The sequence below is a fragment of the Neovison vison genome, chromosome 2, assembly GCF_020171115.1.
Source record: "Neovison vison isolate M4711 chromosome 2, ASM_NN_V1, whole genome shotgun sequence".
NCBI lineage: Eukaryota > Metazoa > Chordata > Mammalia > Carnivora > Mustelidae > Neogale > Neogale vison.
In genome coordinates, this window is record NC_058092.1 from 238,675,163 (window position 1) to 238,693,179 (window position 18,017).

General features: G+C 56.2%; 1 protein-coding gene across 1 annotated transcript in view; it reads right to left on the reverse strand.

The window, feature by feature from the left end:
• Window positions 1-1,689: 1,689 nt before the first annotated feature.
• Window positions 1,690-18,017, reverse strand: part of LOC122899305 (transcription elongation regulator 1-like protein) — a 49,889-nt gene continuing 33,561 nt past the window's right edge. Inside the window, exons 4-6 of the mRNA XM_044236853.1 lie at window positions 8,873-9,055; window positions 2,263-2,402; window positions 1,690-1,764 (exon numbers count right to left, since the gene is read on the reverse strand). Of these exons, the coding sequence (XP_044092788.1) occupies window positions 1,690-1,764; window positions 2,263-2,402; window positions 8,873-9,055 (398 nt within the window). The remainder of the gene's footprint in view (window positions 1,765-2,262; window positions 2,403-8,872; window positions 9,056-18,017) is intronic.

The following is an 18,017-nucleotide window of genomic DNA, read 5'->3' on the forward strand; positions in this document are numbered from 1 at the left end:
TAACGAAGCCTCCAGATGCCCGCCAGGTGCCCGCCAGGAGCGAGGGCACATCCTCAGGGACCAGCAAAGTCTCACAGTCGCCCCTGCTGCCTGCCCGTCAGCCCCCGTCCGCAGCACAGCCTCCCACACCGTCGACCCTCTTTCTGTAACGGTTCCTACCACCTGTGTCGATAACCAAGCCAGGTACGTGCCCAGTGCAAGCGTCAGCGCCCCGACTCACACGCGCTCCCTGGCCGTCACGGCGGCCGGGCAGCGCCCACACTCTCATGCGCGCCGAGGGAAGGTTTAGAGGGGCCCCGTGAGCCACGTCCTCCTGCCCTTCCAAACCAGGCCAGGAGCACACAAGCTGTCTGCCGGCTCCGGAGAACCTGGGGACAGCGGACCGTCCTCTGCCCCGGCTCCTGGAATGATCCAGACCCTGGCGTTCACCCCGCGGGGAGAGCGGCCCTGGCAGAAAGCAGTGCGCCCCCGCCCAGCAGCCAGCCCCGACGCCGCACCCAGACCCCGCGCCAGCGCCGGCACAGCTGCCGGGAGAGATCAGAGCAGCCCGGTTTGGGGCGCGCCTGACCGCGAGGGTGAGCGGGCTGGAGCGCGGGCCCCGCCGAGCCGACGGAAGACGCAGGGAGCGCATCCTGCCTGCACACCCGACAGCAGCCCGCGGGGCCCACCCGGCCCCCAAAGGACCCCCGAGAGGTCGCCGCTGAGCACCACCAGCCCCCGCCGTCTGCCTGGGTTTCCTCCAGCGTCTGCGGCGTGTATGAGGGTGAAGTGGAAGGGAAGGGCGGCTGCCGGGCACGCTCTGCACACGGGCTGATCCCACAGGCTCCCCATTGTTCTAGCGACAAGAAATGTCTCCACGCTTCACAGAGGCCAAGGGACTATGGGCAACTTTAACTTTCTCACTTTCCACGCTCCTTAATTATTTTCCAAGTGAGCATTAATCACTTTAATAATTGGGGAAATCTAGGAAAGACGCAGTGAAGAGGAAAACAACCAAAAAAGATGTCTTTGGTTCACCAACACCTGAACTGGAGGCCACCATCACCGGGACTGCCACGGTGTGAAGGGACAGCAGATGCCCGCTGTGCCCAGAGCTGTTCTGGCCCTGTGGGTGCCCTTCCTGCTGGAACTGGGGTCGGAGCCGGAGCTGGGCAGAGGCGAAGGGGAGGATGGGCTGCAGGGGGAGGTGCTGACGTGTGTGTCTTCGTGGGCTCGAGGAGGACAGAGTGCGTCTCGGTGCCCCGACCGCACACGGCAGACTGGCCGGGGCACGCAGAGGGACCCGTCATTCTACCACAAAACCTTTCTAGAGCGCAGCTGTGCGGGCACGACAGAGACGGGAACCCTGGGAAGACCTTTACCGCGGGAATCGGGAAGTTCAGAAGCAAAGGACAAATGCCAGGGAAGGAGAAATTGGCCCAAAGTGATGCAGGAAAATAAAGAAAACTTAAATAGTCATGTGAGTAGAAAAAATATTATTACTTAAAACTCCTCCAACAAAGAAAAAGCGCAGAGCCGAGCAGACTCACCAGAGACTCCGGCCGTCCTCCAGGAAACAAACCGCTCCTGCCCCAGGAGATTCCTCCAGGGTGAGGAGAGACACCCTGAGGCCAGGCCGCGCCATCACACGGGCCCCACGCTGTCTGCGCGCACGTGGAACCTGCAGGCGGGTGACCGCAAGGCAGCGGCTCAGACGCCGCCCTCCAGCAGTGAGAGGAGGGGCCGGTCCACAGGGTCCGGGATTTTGGGGGTGAGGAAGATGTTCTGGAGCAGGAGGTGGTGTTGGTGACCCGGCACTTGGTGGATGAACGTCCAAACAGCGGACAGTTCACTCTACATTTTGTGGGTTTTAACTCTAAGAACTCTGCACATTAGCCTCCCTCATGAGCCAAGAGGAAAAGCATCTGGAAGTTGTCCATGGGCGATGGTGCTGAGCGTGGACCAGGGAGGTCTTCGATCTGGCACCACTGGGGCCCAGGGGCCGGGCCAGCAGGTGCCCCCAGCTGCCGAAGGGGACCGTGGGGCTGCCCGAGCGTGCAGCGGACCAGGGAGAGACCCCGTGCGTGTCTCGCCAGCGCTGACAGCTGCCCTGACCGCAGACAGGACAGAAAGCTTTCTCGGGCTGGGCTGAGCGGGCAGGGCCGGGGCGGGTGGGACTGTGGGGTCAGCCCCTCCCACAGGTGAGGAGCCTTTCCTCCATCAGAAGCAGTGGGCTCCTCTGGGCCTCCCCGGCTCCGAGGCTCTGCCCTCCCAGCTCCGCACGCACGGCTCCGGTTTCGCCCCCGGGGAGGGGGAGGGCGTGTCCACCTTGCGCTTGGCCGTCCGGGTCCCCCCCAGCCCAAATGTAGCACACAGGGTTACAGGGCCGCTTCCCAGCATGTGGAAGGTCAGTCCTTCTGGACCTGTGTTAGGCCGGATGGCACGGGAGCATCACCGATGTCCGTGCAGCGGGCAGCACAGAGACGCGACTTACGACACCCGGGGACTGGGAAGGAGCCGCGAGCTCGTGCATCTCCCTGAGCGAGGCAGTGCCGGTGCGCACGGCTCAGGGAACTGAGCAGACCAGAGACACCGAGGTCACCTGTAGGAGGAAATGGGCCCTGAGGACCCAGGCTGTTTCCTCCTTAGGTCGGAAAGGCCATCTTCACAGGAAAATTAGAGGAAAGGACCATGTTCTGGACACGTTGCATGAACAAGGGAGGGGCTATCTCAGGACACGGGATAATTTCAGGAGCCACACTAACGACGGGTAGAGCGTCCAGCCTAGGAAATCCTCTAAGCCACGGCTGTGTGCCCAGGAGCTGTGCTGAGCGCCGAGCGGGTGCAGCGCTATGGGCCTGGCCCTGCGGAGGGTCCCCGCGGGGGGGTGAGGCACACTTGTCCACAACCCGCGGCCAGGGGAGGGGCGGGTTAGGCAAGCACAGGATGAGGCTGGCAGCTGAGAGGGGTCACGGCAGGTGCCACGGACAAGGTCAGCGCTCCACCGGACTTCCAGAAATGAGGGTGGGCGTGAACGGAGGGGAAAGGAAAGGCCATGGAAAGAGGCACGGGTGGAAAGCACAGCAGTGAAAGTCAGGCACCTGCTCCTTTCTGAGCTCTCCCTTTCTCATGAGGACGGTCCTGCAGCCCATCCCTGGACAGGCCCTGTCACGTGGGCACATGGTGCTGGGAGACACCGAATGACGGAGGAGTAACCTGCATGTACCGCACTGGGAGGGGAGCTAAAGACAGAAGCAGCTGCCAGTGCAAAGGCCCTGGGGCAAGCAGCAGCTGAAGTGCAGGCTGGGGCACACACTGTGGGTCCCAGGGACTCTGGGTAGAAGCCTGGGGTTTGCTCCCAGCGTCCCGAGACCAGCCCCCGCAGTGACCCACACGCCGCGTGTGGAAGATGGCTTATATGAAAGAGCACAGTGGGAGCAGAAAGACAGCAGCAGCCAGAGTCAGCCGGTGGTGCTGGTCTGGATGGGGAAGGTGGACCTGGGGCCGGTGTCAGGAGGGTGAAGGCCAATGGGCCAAGGCTGGCCCCCCTTCGGGCAGACTGAGGGCAGGTCCTCAGGAAGAATGGGATTTACCCAGAGGCTGCAGGAGAGCCGTTCTCGCGGGCTGAGAACCAATACTCCCTTTAAAGGAACGTGCCACTGGAGACACGACCATCAGAAAGAGCAGGTGCCCAGCGGGAAACCAAACCCATCAGCATGGTGCTCAAGGGAGACACGGGCCTGAGAGAAAAGGCTGGGTGAGTTACCGTCGAGCAGAGGGTTTGGGGGACTGGAAAGAAGCCATCTGGGACACCGTAGAGTCCTGTGCACACACGCCACCCCCTCCCCCTCCTACCAGCAGGAGGGGAACACCATGCTTGGCATTTTAGGAAACCGTCCAGACGCCGGGCAAGCAGCAGAACACGGGACACACAGCATGGATTTCCGCTCACGAACGCAGGCTTTACCGAGGGCACACGATCACCCTAGAACTCTGAGCCTCCGTGGGACGGTGTAAAGAAAAACAGCGACAAAACTGTCACCCTGAGCAGAAAAGGCATCACAGAAGAGTGCGTGGATTATGATACTTCCGTAAAATTCAGAGAAGCCTCACTCACACGGCGCATTGTCTGGAGATGATACGTATGTGTAAGAGTCTTCCAGAACCCAGCGAAGTGGCAGCTCGCACATGTTCGGGAGAGTGAGCACCCCCGGGGGGTCGTCAGGAGTCGAGGCTCCCAGGGGCCCCGGGGGCGCGGGAACGTCCACGTACTCGGGCCCAGCGGCAGTGTTCGGGGCTCTACGGTGCTGGCATTCTCTACAGCGGCATAAACACACACGTGCGTCCGTGCGTCCGTGCGTCCGTGCGTCCGTGCAGGAGGCGGGTTTCCGACGTTTCTTTTCAAGGAAGGAGCGAATCGCAGCTGGGGTGCAGGCGGCTCCCGGGGCCGAAAACAGGCAGCGGGAAGGGAGCAGGCTGGTGGGGAGACGGTCCGAGGGGGCCTTCCCAAGAGGCATGAGCGACAGCAGGTGCGCTCGCTCTCAGGGAGGACTCACCGCGGGAGCTGATCCCCGCAGCCCCTCTGGATCCCCGCTTTGGGGTCTCCATTTGGGGAGACCTGCACCGTCTCTAGGTAGTGAGGCCGACCCAGCGACTGGCGGCTCGGCCCTTCAGGAGCTCATGGTACGCAGAGCCCCTCTGCCTGTGTAAACCCAGTACTTCTGGGGAAAGCAGCTCGATCCCCGTGTTAGGGACTCCTGCGCCTCACGCAGGCCGGTCACTTGGGAGTGCCAGCGATTTCCTTGTTAGGAGCATTTTTATCTCGGAAAATCTCTAACGTGTGAATATGCCTGATGACATTTTTGGTTACAGTGGAGGAGGAAGTAATTCCTGGATAGGAAGAGAAGAGCCTTCCTCTCCCATGGCCGCTTCCTGCAGCGAGCCCGTGCGGGCAGGTGCAGGTGCCGCTCACGAGGGCAGTCGCGGAGGCCCCCTGGCAGGCCCCGATGTGGGGGCTTCCCCGGCTTGGGATGGGCCTGGATGCGCCCTCCCAAAAGACACGAGAGGAGTCACTTCCCAGCTGTTTGGCGGCAGGACAAAATGGGAAACTTAAACCACTCGATAGTTCTGGAAGCAAAGGAACAGGTGGTAAATGGCTTCCGAGACAGATGGTACTTTTTAATAGTTGTGTTCGACCGCCAGGCGCTCTACGAGCGGCCGGAACGATCACTCATATTTTACCTTTTTCACTTGAATGCTTGCAAAGTGCGGGCCAAGTTTTAAAACGAACTACCATCAGTCTTAAAACAATTAGAACCCCTTCCTTTATTTCCTCAGCTCTGGGCAGTGCCAGAGCCCTGCGGCATGGTGACCCCCAGGGTGCGGGGGACAGAGGTGGCAGGCAGGCCGGCAGGTGTGAGCCCCAGTGGCCCGCAGAGCTGTCCCCCACTGTGCACCGCAGGCTCCCCCCAAAAGCTCCCGTCTCCTTAGAAACTAGGAAGGAACTACGATTCAAGATCCGTCTTTCTCCGAACGCTTCCTTCTTCCACCTGAGCTCTGACATCTAATGGAGCGGCTGCATCAGCGTGCAAGCCCGCGGACAGGAGGACAGAGCGGACAGGAGGACAGGAGGAAATGACCCTCCTGGTGCTCCAGCCGCGGGCACAGGCCCTCAGGTGGTGGCCCATGCTGCCAGCACAGGGCAGGGACGCGGCATCTCCAGGCCCTGCCCCCGCTCTACCTTCCCTCCCGACTACGTCACCCCGACTCAGGAGCAGGAATGTGACAAACACTGGCAGAGGCAGAGATGGTGGGAATGACAGACGGGTTGTGCAGGACAGAGATGGGCCCTCGGGGAAACGCCGAAGGAAGCAGAGGGAAGGAGCACGGCCTGGGCCCGGTGCGGGCTGGGGCGTGGGGACAGGCAGACACAGCCCCACCACACGGGACCTACAGGCCAGGGAAGGGGATGGACAGAGGCCCGCGGCCTGCGCGGTCCCAGGGAAGAGGACAGCAAGGACCGGCTTCACGTGTGCCCGCAGCGCCCTGGAGAGAAGAGCCCAGTTCACGACAGGCGCAGACCAGCTCGTGGGGTTCTTCAAGTACGGGTCCTATTCGAAATGTTAAATCAGGCTGAAGGCATATAATTAAGTGCGACTCTCCCAGCTGACCTCCTTTCCCGCGATATGCCTGCCTCCTTCTGGGTCCTTCTGCTGCTGGATCGCGGACGCTCCCCAGCGAGCTGATCCACGCACCGGCACAGCTTTCCACACCGCGCTAAGGGGAGTTCTGGAATCTAAACCGGGGCTTCTGGACAGAAGCACTACTAACATCTTGGGCCACGTGATTCCTCATCGTGGGAGCCGTCCCCGGCACTGTGGGGGGTGTGGCGGTCTCCCCAGCCTCTGCCCGCCGGATCCCAGGAGGATCCCCCAACTTATGACAACCAAAAAAATGCCTTCAGCCGTCACCAGCCGTCTGCCCCGGGTGAGAAGCAGAGAGTTGCTCCCCGCAGGGTCTCGAAGCTTCGCGGGCTCTCAGGACCAAGCGGGGCATATATAAATGAGTCTAGTCCTTCACCGAATTTGTGAATTCTCTGAACAAAAACGAGATTATTCACCCGTAGATAAATTAAAATTCACATGCTTTTGTAAAATCAATTTCAATACGGAGCACACTTCACAGACAGGTGCGTTTTGCTTGGTCTGTGAAATCGGCTTCGCAGGGACACGGTTCTGTCTCAGCCCCGCCCAGCCCTCCGCCCCATCCGGCCCCCCTCAGGTGCCTGTTTTGCCGGGTGGCAGGAATTCCCCAGCATTGAGAACACTCATCACCCTCGAAACTCCGGGACCTCAATGAGTCTCATTCTATGGAGCCACTGACCGCGGTTCGCACGAGCTCTGAGGGACAGACCGTCGGCTCAGGCTCCGCCAAGCCGCGGTTCTCAGAAAGTTCTCAAGGAAATTCTGGAAATGGCTCATCACGGGCACGGCCAGTCTCACCAGATGTGCTCTGCCGATGTCCAGCGGACACTGCCAGGGGCAGACTGCAAGGTGGCTCGATCTCCCAAAGGACCCACTTAGCAGGGACACTCCGGGTCGGACCACAGACGCTGCTGGTGCCAGACGTGGGCACAGAGCTCAGACGGAGGCTGCCCCCAGGCTGGGATCGTGTGTCTAGATCAGGCACTGCCTCCTCCTTTCTTTCAACTGTTACAGGGTCCCTCTGCTGCAGTGCTCAGTTTTCGAATCAACAGCATAGGGGCCGTTCTAGAAGCTGCCCTGAGTACCCCCTTTCCTTCTTCCCGAGGGCACATTACAGTGGTTAGCTACAAGACCGATCACGTTGACACACTCGTCCTCGAACTGAACGCACATCACAGCAAATCTGATCATAGCACCTTATAAAACGCAAACACAGAGAGACACCTAATTATTATGTCACTTTATAAATCATATGAGGTATGGAAAGTGAAGCCACCCCTGGGGTACATGGGTTTGGGTTCCCTCTAAGATTAATTTTCTCGGAAAACAGTAAGTCATCCTTAATAAATGCCAATGGACTGATGGATTTTAACGGAAATCTTGACGCAGCTGTAAATTATGTTGCACACGAGAGATTATTCATGTGTTTTATTCATTTCCCCATCACACCCTAAATGCATGTTCACTAACAGCTTGAAATAGAAATAAGATTTTGTTCTTGAGAATACAATGTTCTACCGGCCGACTCATTTATCAAGCCAATAGAGAAATACGGACGCCAAAGACCGCATCTGATTTTCCAGAACAATGTCAGCAAACCAAAACAGGAAAAGAACAAAACTGTGCTATTCCTTTCTCCCATGAACTTGGATGTGTGCGCACATGTCTCACAATCTGGTGATGCTTCCTGTTACCGATAGCCTAGTGACTGAGGACATCAATGGTAACATTAGAATTCTAGCACCTGATTAATACTAGAACCCATGGAACTTCCATTCAGGTCTCTAGCATCACAAGCAAACCTAACACTCACATAGCAGTTCCAGCTCTCTGGGTCTGAGCACCTACCGAAGGCTCATTCCAAGTCCACGTTGCCTTTGCTACACTTAAGGGAAGGACCTAAGCTCACGTTCACGGGTGGCTTGGACACATGGTGTGCGGTCACCATTAACAGACACACACCTACATCTGTGAACATACACACGGACAACAGAGTCGCCGCCAGTGCAGGACCGAGGGCCCCCCCCCCTGCTGAGCCCCCAAACACGCATCACGGCACCATTCAGGCTCCAAGGCGTCCGCCAGCCCCATGTCCTGGAGGCTTCCCAGAAGAGCACACGCGTGCATTAAGGAAGCCGAGGACCTTTGTGGCCTCCCACGCCCCTCACAGTCAGCCACGCGTCTGGGGCTTCCCGAGGTCCCTGCCTCATGTTCAGAACGAGGCAACCAGCAAGCCCGGGGGTGGGGTGTGACTTAGTGAGTCCCAGCATTGCACTTTTTTGTGTTTTACTAACTTAGATGCTCAGCCCTTTCCTGGCATGCTGCCTTTGCTTCCTTCTGAGTTCCACGTAGGGAAACCACACACCTCTGGGTATCTCGACTCTCTCACTGACTACATTATTCCCCCTAAACACTTAGCAAAGGGAAGCCTCGCTTCTCTGAATAGAAACTTCAAACTTGGTCTCACGGCAGGAAACAGCCAGTCTGACTTAGCAAGACCTTCCTCAGTGGGGTTGAGGAGCGTGAAGAGGGGCAGAACCTGGGTGACCCCCCCGGCATGTCCCCTCCAGGGAGCCCCTCGGCACGTGAATCCAGGCACAAAGCCAGAGGAAGGCTGGCTCCTGCCTTGTCCCCCACACGGTGAGCTCTGAACCAGCTCCAGGCTTTGAGAGCCCACGCTCTGTGCTTACCGGACAAGGGGGCGGTCCTCAGGGGTATCTTGATGGGCGCCAAGGTCAGGAAGTGGCAGGGCTGTACACTGGAGGGGGATGGGCCCCCAAGTCCCTCTGGGTCCACGGACACCATGGCAGCCGTGGCGGTGATGGCAATGCCGGGGGCGCTGCCAACAGGCTTCAGGCTGTTGTGACAACCGCCTGCAGAAGAGGGACAGAGAGGTCAGCGTGGGGTCGCCCAGGGTCGTCCGGTGTCCCCAGGGAGGTGCCATCCACCACGCAGTATATCCTCACCCAGAAAACAAGGGCAGCGCTGACCCATTTCTTGGAAACCCATGCCATGTGCCAATACCCCAGAAGTACCCAGGCTGAGTTCTCAATCTGTCCAGACGCTATTGTGCAGAGCACATGCACACCGCTGTGACGTTTGGTGAGCCACAAGGCTTAGTTAGCGGGGGACACGTGTGCCTTACCCCCGGCAGCGGGGGACACGTGGTATCTGTATAACCAGGGATGGTGGTGACAAGCACGCCGTTCCTGGGAGCAGCGAAGGGAGGGGGAGGGCAAGACAGGAGCACAGACAGGCGGGAGATGGGCTCGGAGGAGAAGGCGGCCAGGGTCGGGGGGGAGGCAGCCCGGGTCGGGGGGAGGGGGTTCCCCAGAGCCCAGGAGGCTCCGCTGATCCTTGGTGACGCAGCTGCCACATGCCCAGTCCCTGCAGGGAGAACCTCGACATCGCATCAGCCTGGGCAGCCCCTTGTGAGTTCGACTGGTCTTTCCTGGCAGAACTGGAAACACTTGAAACTTTGCTTCTGTCTCTGCCTTTTCTGTAAAGTTGTGATTTAAAAGGACTCTCTGGTCCCTAAATAATTGTAGTTTCTAAGAAATAGTCTATAACTACCAGCTTACATGGATGGTGCAAGCTCTGGAAAGCAATCTGGAAATATGTCTTAAAGATGTTAATATATAGGGGTGCCTGGGTGGCTCGGTGGGTTAAAGCCTCTGCCTTCGGCTCAGGTCATGGTCCCAGGGTCCTGGGATTGAGCCCCACATCGGGCTCTCTGCTCAGCGGGGAGCCTGCTTCCTCCTCTCTCTCTGCCTGCCTCTCTGCCTACCTGTGATCTCTGTCTGTCAAATAAATAAAATCTTTAAAAAAATGTTAATATAGTTTACAACTTTTGATCTAATGTTTCCCTCTCTAGAATTAATATAGTTTACAACTTTTGATCTAATGTTTCCCTTCCTAGAATTCGCCCACATGCCCAATGCCTTCAGATAAAGGTTTGTGGCGAGAGACTGGAAAAAGCAGCAAAGGGCAGATGCTTGTACTAACAGTGGTCCAGCCAGCGAGACGCTGAGCAGCCAGTAGAACCACACAAGGAAGAACACCCAGTGCCACAGGGGACAGCTCACGGTGTGTTCAGAAAACAAAGCAACTTACAAAATCATTTCTATTTCTACACCACATAGCCATTCAGTCAACGATGCTTTATGGGGTTGACTAGGTGTCCACCATGTTCCAGCTGAGGGACAGAGCCGTGACCCGAGCGGAGGGAAGGCCTTCCTCCAGGGACCACACCTCCCAAGGGGGGGGAAGACACATGGCATATACTTCCTTCGTTTATTTGTTTTGTGTTATAGGTTGATGGGCACAACGCAGAAAAGTAAAGCAAGGAAGAAAAAGGGCTGGGAATTGGTAGGTGGGCTTCGTCTTTACATGGGGTTGTCAGGAAGGTTTGCCCTGGGAAGAGAGGTCACCGCTGACAGCCTGCAGGAGGCGAGAGTGGAAGAGCTGGCCGGGGAGGGGTGGGGAAGTGCAAAGGGTCTGGGGCAGGCGCCAGCCCAGTGTGTTCCAGAAGCTGCAAGGAGGTCAGGGAGGTGGAGTGGAGGGGCAGGGAGGAGGAAGTGTGCGTGTGGGGAAAGGGGGACGACTGTGTCTTGCAGGCACACAGAGGCATGCAGCTGCCAGGCGGGGTGGGGTGCAGGGGCGGGGAAGCTCTGCCGTCATCTCAAGTAGCGCCCTGCCTGCTTTGCTGGCGACAGACAGGAAGGGGGCAGCTGGGTCCTGGCTACACTCAGCCAGATCCTATCTGTCTGTCTTTGCTTGTCTTCCCACAGTATTCAAATTCCCTTTGATGGGCATATACAAATTTAAAAAATGTAACTTAATTTTTTATAGATTCAGTTCTTGTATACAGAAAAGTGGAGCAGAAAGCACAGAGAGTTGGCACGTACTCTGCCACCCCCCACCCCGCCCCCACCATGCTTACAGCCCCGCATCGGGGCCAGCGGAGTACCTGTTACGTCTGATGACCCAAAACTGATACATTGTTGCTAACCGAAGCCCCTGGCAGACAGCAATGCTTGTGGTTGTGTTGCGCATTTCTGATCTTTGCCAAAGCCAGACGGTCATGCGTTCCCATCATAGAGCAGAACACAGAACACAGAAGAGCGTCGCTGTCCTAAAATCCCGTGTCCTGCCTGTTCATCCCCCGCCCCCACAGCCGCACCCCCACAACCACAGACCTTTTTATTGTCTCTACAGTTTGCCCTTTCCAGGATGTTGTATAATTGGAATCAGACATTCATTAAGTAGACTTCCCAGACTGGCTTCTTCCACTCAGCAATGGGTGACTGAAGTCTCTGTCTTTTCATGGCAAGAGAAGTCCTTTCCTTTTATCACCGAGTAGTATTCCGTCCTCTGGAGAGGCCACCGTTCACTTACGCACTCAGCTACTGCGGGACATCCTGCTTGCTTCCAAGTTTTTGCAATAAAACAACTATAAACATGTGTGTGCATGTTTTTGTTTGGACGCAAGTTCTCTATTTGGGTAAATACTGAGGAATGTGCCTGCTGGATCATATGGTGAGACAACGTTTAGCTTTGTAAGAAAGTGCCAGACTGTCTCTCCAAGTGGCTGTACCATGTTGTATTCCCAGCAGCCAGGAACGAGTGCTCCTGCCGCTCCTCGTCCTTGCCAGCCTTTGGGGTCAGTGTTCGGAGTCTGACCGTTCTGACAGGTGTGTAGGAGCCCGTCCTTGTTGTCACATACACATTTGTGGTCAGAAAAAGAGCCCCACTGTTCTAAACATATTATCGTACTTGATAACAAAAACCTATTATAGAAAAGTCATAGAGTGGAGTGACTCACTGTGTACAAATGTCCCTGTGGACCCCCCAGCCAAACACGGCTCATCTTTTGTCATGCAGCAAACCCCAGTTCCCTGGGGGCACGGTGTGACTGCCCTGGTGTCCCCATCAGACTGCAGGATCAGCTCTTTTTTGGAGATGTTATGAGATAAGCACTTCCCTGACCATTAAATGGCTTACCCAGTCCAATTATTAATCGGAGCCAGGCATTCCAGGCAATTCAGCTGCCACACAAATTTGCCGCATTCACTACGAAACCCCATCCTAACAGGTGCTGCCTCCTATTATAAATAAACATGATGTAAACAATGGTTTGCAAAAACATTCGTTTCTGCATTTGTTGCTCTGGGACAGACGTTCAGGGTCAAAGCAGTGTGAGTATTTTTGGGTGTACCTGTGTCAGTTTAATGAGGTAATTTTGTGAAAGCCAGCACACCATTAGAGCCCTCTACAATTTCTTATTAAGCCTGGCTTCTCTCCCTCAGGATCCATACATTCATATGATCTCTCCGAGGGCGTGTTCACTGGGGTGCTGCCATCAGTCTGCGCTGCTTACAGACAGACCCACTGGGGAGACACACCACAAAGTTCCATGACCTCAGTGACATGCTGTTTGTTGGATTTGTCTAATAGCCCCGACCTACTATTCAAACTGAGGATGACCTTTTAGAAACGAATGACAAAGTCATTACTGGTGTTTTAAAAGAAGCAGAAGCCAAGGCAAGCGCATTTCATAAACAGACGTATAGGGACATGTTTATTATCATGCGATTTTGTTGTCAAAAATAATATGTCACTTGCTGATTTCAACTCTACTGTGAAGCTATAATCACAACACAGTGCGGTACTGGTACCGAAACAGACAAATCAGGCCACAGAACAGAATCAAGAGCCCAGAAATAAATGCAACCATGTTTGGCCAAGTAATGCTTCTTCACAAGGGAGTGAAGACCACTCACGGAGAAAAAACAGTCTTAAGTGGCACTGGGATAACTGGAGGAATGAAACTGGATCCTCATCTAATGCCACTCACAGAAATTAACACAAAATGGATTAAAGACTGAAACGTAAGACCTGAAACCATGATGCTAGGAGAAGGCCTGGGAACAAAGTTCCCTGACGTGGGTCGTAGTGATGACTTTTTTTGAAATTATACCTACAGCATAAGAACAAGAACAAAACTGACAAGCGGGACCACATCTGACCAAAGAGCTTCTGCACGAAGAAGGAAACCATCAACAAGCTGAAAAGGAAACCCACAGAATGGGAGAAAGGGACATTGGCACACCATATATCCCATAAAGGGTTAATATCCAAAATACATAAAGAATGCCCACAGCTCAATAGCAAAAACACAAATAATGCAATCTAAAAATGGGGAAGGAGCCTCAGGAGAAGCTTCTCCACAGAAGATGTGGGAAACACGGGGGCAAACCGGTTTCCTCTCCACTCCTCGTCAGCAAAATGCAAATCAGAACCAAGATGAGGGGTCTCCCCACACCTGTGAGAAGGGCCGTCTCCCCAAAGATGAGACGACAGATGCTGGCGAGGATGTGGAGGCAACGGAGCCCTCGTCGACGGCTAAGACGGGTGCAGCCACGGGGCGCAGCTCGGAAGACCTACCAAAACGTTAACCACAGGCCGAGCACGTGGCCCAGCAATTCCGCTCCTGGGAATATATCCGCAGGGAATGAAAACACTAACTCAAGAGTCTACATGCACAGGCACACAGCTCGAGTCACAACAGCCAAGTCGTGGAGAGCACTGTGTCCCTCGATGGATGAACGGGATGAAGAACGTGTGTGTGAACATAGGGATGGCTCTCTGTTCTGGAGCTTGGGAAGTCGTACGGTCTCTGACAACACAGGCAGGCTCCGAAGGCATTATTCTAAGTGAGGTAGGTCAGACAGAGAAAGACAAATGCCATGTGATTTCGCCAATATGTGGAATCTTAAAAGAAAAAAAAATACAATAAAAACAAAACCCCCAATTCACAGAAAGATATCAGCTCTGTGGCTCCCAGAGGCAGAGGGGCTGTGAGGAGGGGGAGATGGGGGAAGGGGAGGGAGACGTCAAGGGGAACATATTCCGGCGTAAAGACGGTGCTGACAGCAGAACACCTGTGGCGGACGCTGCCCAGGGATTCAGAGGAACGTGGTTAAAAGAAAAAATCCTGAGTGCTCTCATCACACCAAGAAAAACATTTTTTCCTTTTTTCTTTACTCCATATCATCTCTATACGAGTAGATGGATGCCAGCGGACCGACCATAGATACTGTTTCAGAAGGGACGTAAATCCAGCCAACATGCCGTCCACCTTATGCTTATGCGGTAACAAACGTCAATTACCGCTCAATAAAACCAGGAAAAAATAATGAGTCAGCTGCAAAGGAAAACAGATAAGTATACCTTATCTACCTATTAAAAAAAAAAAAGCCTGGAAAGATAGTTTTTAACCTGCTTGAATTCATTTGGTTACATACAAAAAGGCAATGCTCCCATTAGTTCACAAAACTACCCGAACATGGGTCAAGTCGGGACACTGCTGAACAGCCACGAAATGAGGCGCCTAACTGTTGGATGAGATGGAAGGTGTCCTGGTCTTCTTGCGGCGAGGTTTCCGCCAGGATCCAGGCCACAGAGGGGGCCCTGTGTTGACATCCCAACCCAGAGCCCGGTGTGGAAGCAGAAGCTCGCACCGGGCCCCCGCCCACCAAGAGCGCGCATGAGCCCCGACGCACATATGCAAGTGTGCAAATGACCAGGATGCCCTGCGGGGGCCCGTACTACAGATGAGCGCACAGTAATAAAATTCGGGGAGCCCAGCGTGGGAAGGAAGCTGTTGGCTACCTCGTGTGCCCCTCTCTGTTTCCTTCCCCAGCCATCTGCCAAGCCGGCCAGCTTGGGCCTGGAGACACCGGTGCGAACAGACAGGCTCCGCCCGTGGACGCCAGCCAGCAGTGCACGGAGCCGGAGAGAGCCTGGGGACGCCATCTGCTCCCCCGAGGGGTGGCTCTGCAGCCCCGTCTTGCAAGATGAGCAGGCACTCAATAAATTGTGTTGACTGATAATAATTATCATAGCTTGCTTTCCCCCAAGGACTGCAGAGAATCCCTTAGCTGAGTAAATAAACAGTGAGATAAGAGGTCCAGCCAAAAAAACCTGCTAAGCCAGCTAAGCGATACGCCAGGAATGCTGTCCCATAAGGATCACTTATAAAAAATCAATGTTTTAAGCAAAACCGTAACTAACCGTGAGCTTCCCCTGAAGACCGGCGGAGGAGAGCGTGCAGGCCGGCAGCTGGGGGAGCCTTGCCCCGGGTTGTGCCTTCTCAGGGCTCCCATCGCCTACCTCCTCGCAAAAGAGCTGTTTGCATGTTTTATTCTGAGTGATCCCTCCCGCAGCCCTGCGGAGGACAGCGTCCACCGTCTTCTGCGGCCGGAGACAGTGGGGCTCGGCGCCGCTTCCTGCGCTTCACAAAGGCCCTGGAGCATCAGGGCCGAACTCCAGGGTCAGCTGTGTCTCACTCGATCCCCCCGCGAGGCCGGCGCTGGCGCCCCGCTGTCTGGACGTGCGATGCCTCCTGTCGGAGACACCGGGTGGACGGCTGGAGGCCTTCGTCCTCTACTCGCTGAGCCCACAGGGGGCCTGTTCCCGGCCCTGAGGCTGGCCTGTGTCACCTCCTCGGCCTCGGTGACCCCGGGGCGGGCAGGCTCTGGCGGCGGACCGTGCTCACGCGCACACGCCTACCGGACCCTTCCGAAGCCAGCAGCTGGTTTGCTTTCTCCAGATTCAACGAGGAAACAAGAGGAAGGCCAGTGGCCATGGGAATGGGGACAGTGGGACAGTCGGGGACTCTAGAAACACCCAGCATTGGCGCAGGCTCCAGGTTTGGACGGCGCCGTCTGTCCTGGCTCCAGGGTCTCCTGCTCCCCACTGCAGCCGTGCTCTCCGCCGGAAGGAGCCACATGGCGGCTGGCAGTGCTGGAAGGGACGCAGCCCTGGCCTCTGGCCTCTGGCCCCCCCGCAGAGGGGCGCTCAGCCTCCCAGGGCTGCTCTGGGGTCAGGGCATCACCAAACCCCAAGCTGAGGAGGCAAACCAGCAGCAGGTTGTGGAGCAGATACGGGCATCTTCTCGGAAGGCTGCGCTCGCCTTCGCCTCAGTGGGAGCGCGCCCCCCGGGAGGCGAAGAGCCGCAGGTGTCCAGGATGGCAGCGGGGGACGCGTGAGCCACAGGGCGGCCGTGAGGCTTCTGCAGGGAAGGAAACCCCTGCCTATGAACGCCAGCTGCCCCCTTCTCCATGCTGAGGCACATACTCAAAAATAAACAATCATTAGTTTATTATGCCTACTTAGCAAATGATTTCAGCTCCCGTAGAAATCCTTCAGGCGATGTATCTACCAACTGGTAATTATTTCTGCAAAACTGACTGTTTGATCAGAGCAGTGACTTCAGGCACGCGGTGTGTGAGGGCAACATTCTCAGAGGCGCGTCTGGGGTCTGCGGCGGGCAGTCAGGAGGGCCGCGGGGCTCGGAGTCTGGAGTCCAGGTCCCGGCTCCCTTCCTGGCCCCCAAGAGCCCAGACGCTCTGGTCCCAGCAGCGAGGACATCCTTCCAGCAAGTTGGTGACGGCCCTTGTGTCTTCACATGCTGAGCTTTTCCCAAGGAGTGACGTCAGAGCTGGTGGCATTTTTCTCCTTGTACGGACACTTAGCAGCTGTGGTGCCTGTGGAAATGACCGAGTGTCCATCCACAGCCCTAGAGCCCCCCTTCTGGATTGTTATTTTGTATAACTCTAGGTGGACTCAGGGTCTTGGGGTCGTGCCCACAGTTGTGGATACAGCCTGTGAGGACCCAATGGGGCTGCTCGGAGCCCTGCACCCCAGGACTGACGATCCCTCCAGGTCACTGACCCCGGACCGTCTGACGGACGGTGGCCATGCTTCCTGGTTCTTGACCCTGAAGGGGGCCTCCAGCCAGGATTAACTCAGCTCCTTCTCCTCACAGCCAGGGGACCCTCAAGGCCCAGGGAGCTGAAGAGCGAACGATATAGCTTTGACGTGTCTGTCTCTAGCAGGGACAGCTGACGACAGGAGCTCGGAAAGGTCACTGGATCCCACCAGGACAACGTGGATGAGCCCCGCACCCACCTTCTGGGGACGTCACCTTCTGGGGACGGCACGCACGGGACAGGAGCACGGCGCGGGCTCTCCCTGCCTCCGCGCTGTAGACCGTCGGAGATGAGGACGCAGGAGTTCCTCAACGCTAAGACGGTGGCCAGTTTACTTCTCTCTGTGCATCAGCTCAGAAATACTGTTTTCTTCTTATGATTTCGTGTAACTTGGTACACAATCATTTGAATATTCATTTTATTAAAACTAGAGATTAATTATACTACCCCAAAGAACAAACTGCCGCTAATACGGGATAATCCAAATGTCCTGATGGCTGTAATAAACCAAGGCTGGGAAGGGAAGGGCAGACAGAGCCGGGTAGCGATTTTCTTCGTCAAGAAACAACGGATGGGGCGCCTGGGTGGCTCAGTGGGTTAAGCCGATGCCTTCGGCTCAGGTCATGATCTCGGGGTCCTGGGATCGAGTCCCACATCGGGCTCTCTGCTCAGCAGGGAGCCTGCTTCCCTCTCCCTCTCTGCCTGCCTCTCTGTCTGCTTGTGATCTCTCTCCATCAAATGGATAAATAAAATCTTAAAAAAAAAAAAAAAAAAAGAAACAACGGACTGACCAACAGCAGCTTCCACCGAGCGCCGTGAGCCCGGCCTTCTGCTCCGGGCCAGCACCTTCCATGGCAGCTGCTCCCGCTCTGGAATCCCAGTGCCACCATGGGAAGGGGCAGCACGTACGGCAGACCAGGTAGGGGGGTGCCTGAGGTGGGAAGCTGATGGGGACAGCTGGTCGAGCTGAGCCCGAGGGCCAGCTCGGCACTGTCCCTTGACGCCACTAGACTCACTTTCCATCAGAACATCCAGGACCTGCCCACCACCACCACCACAC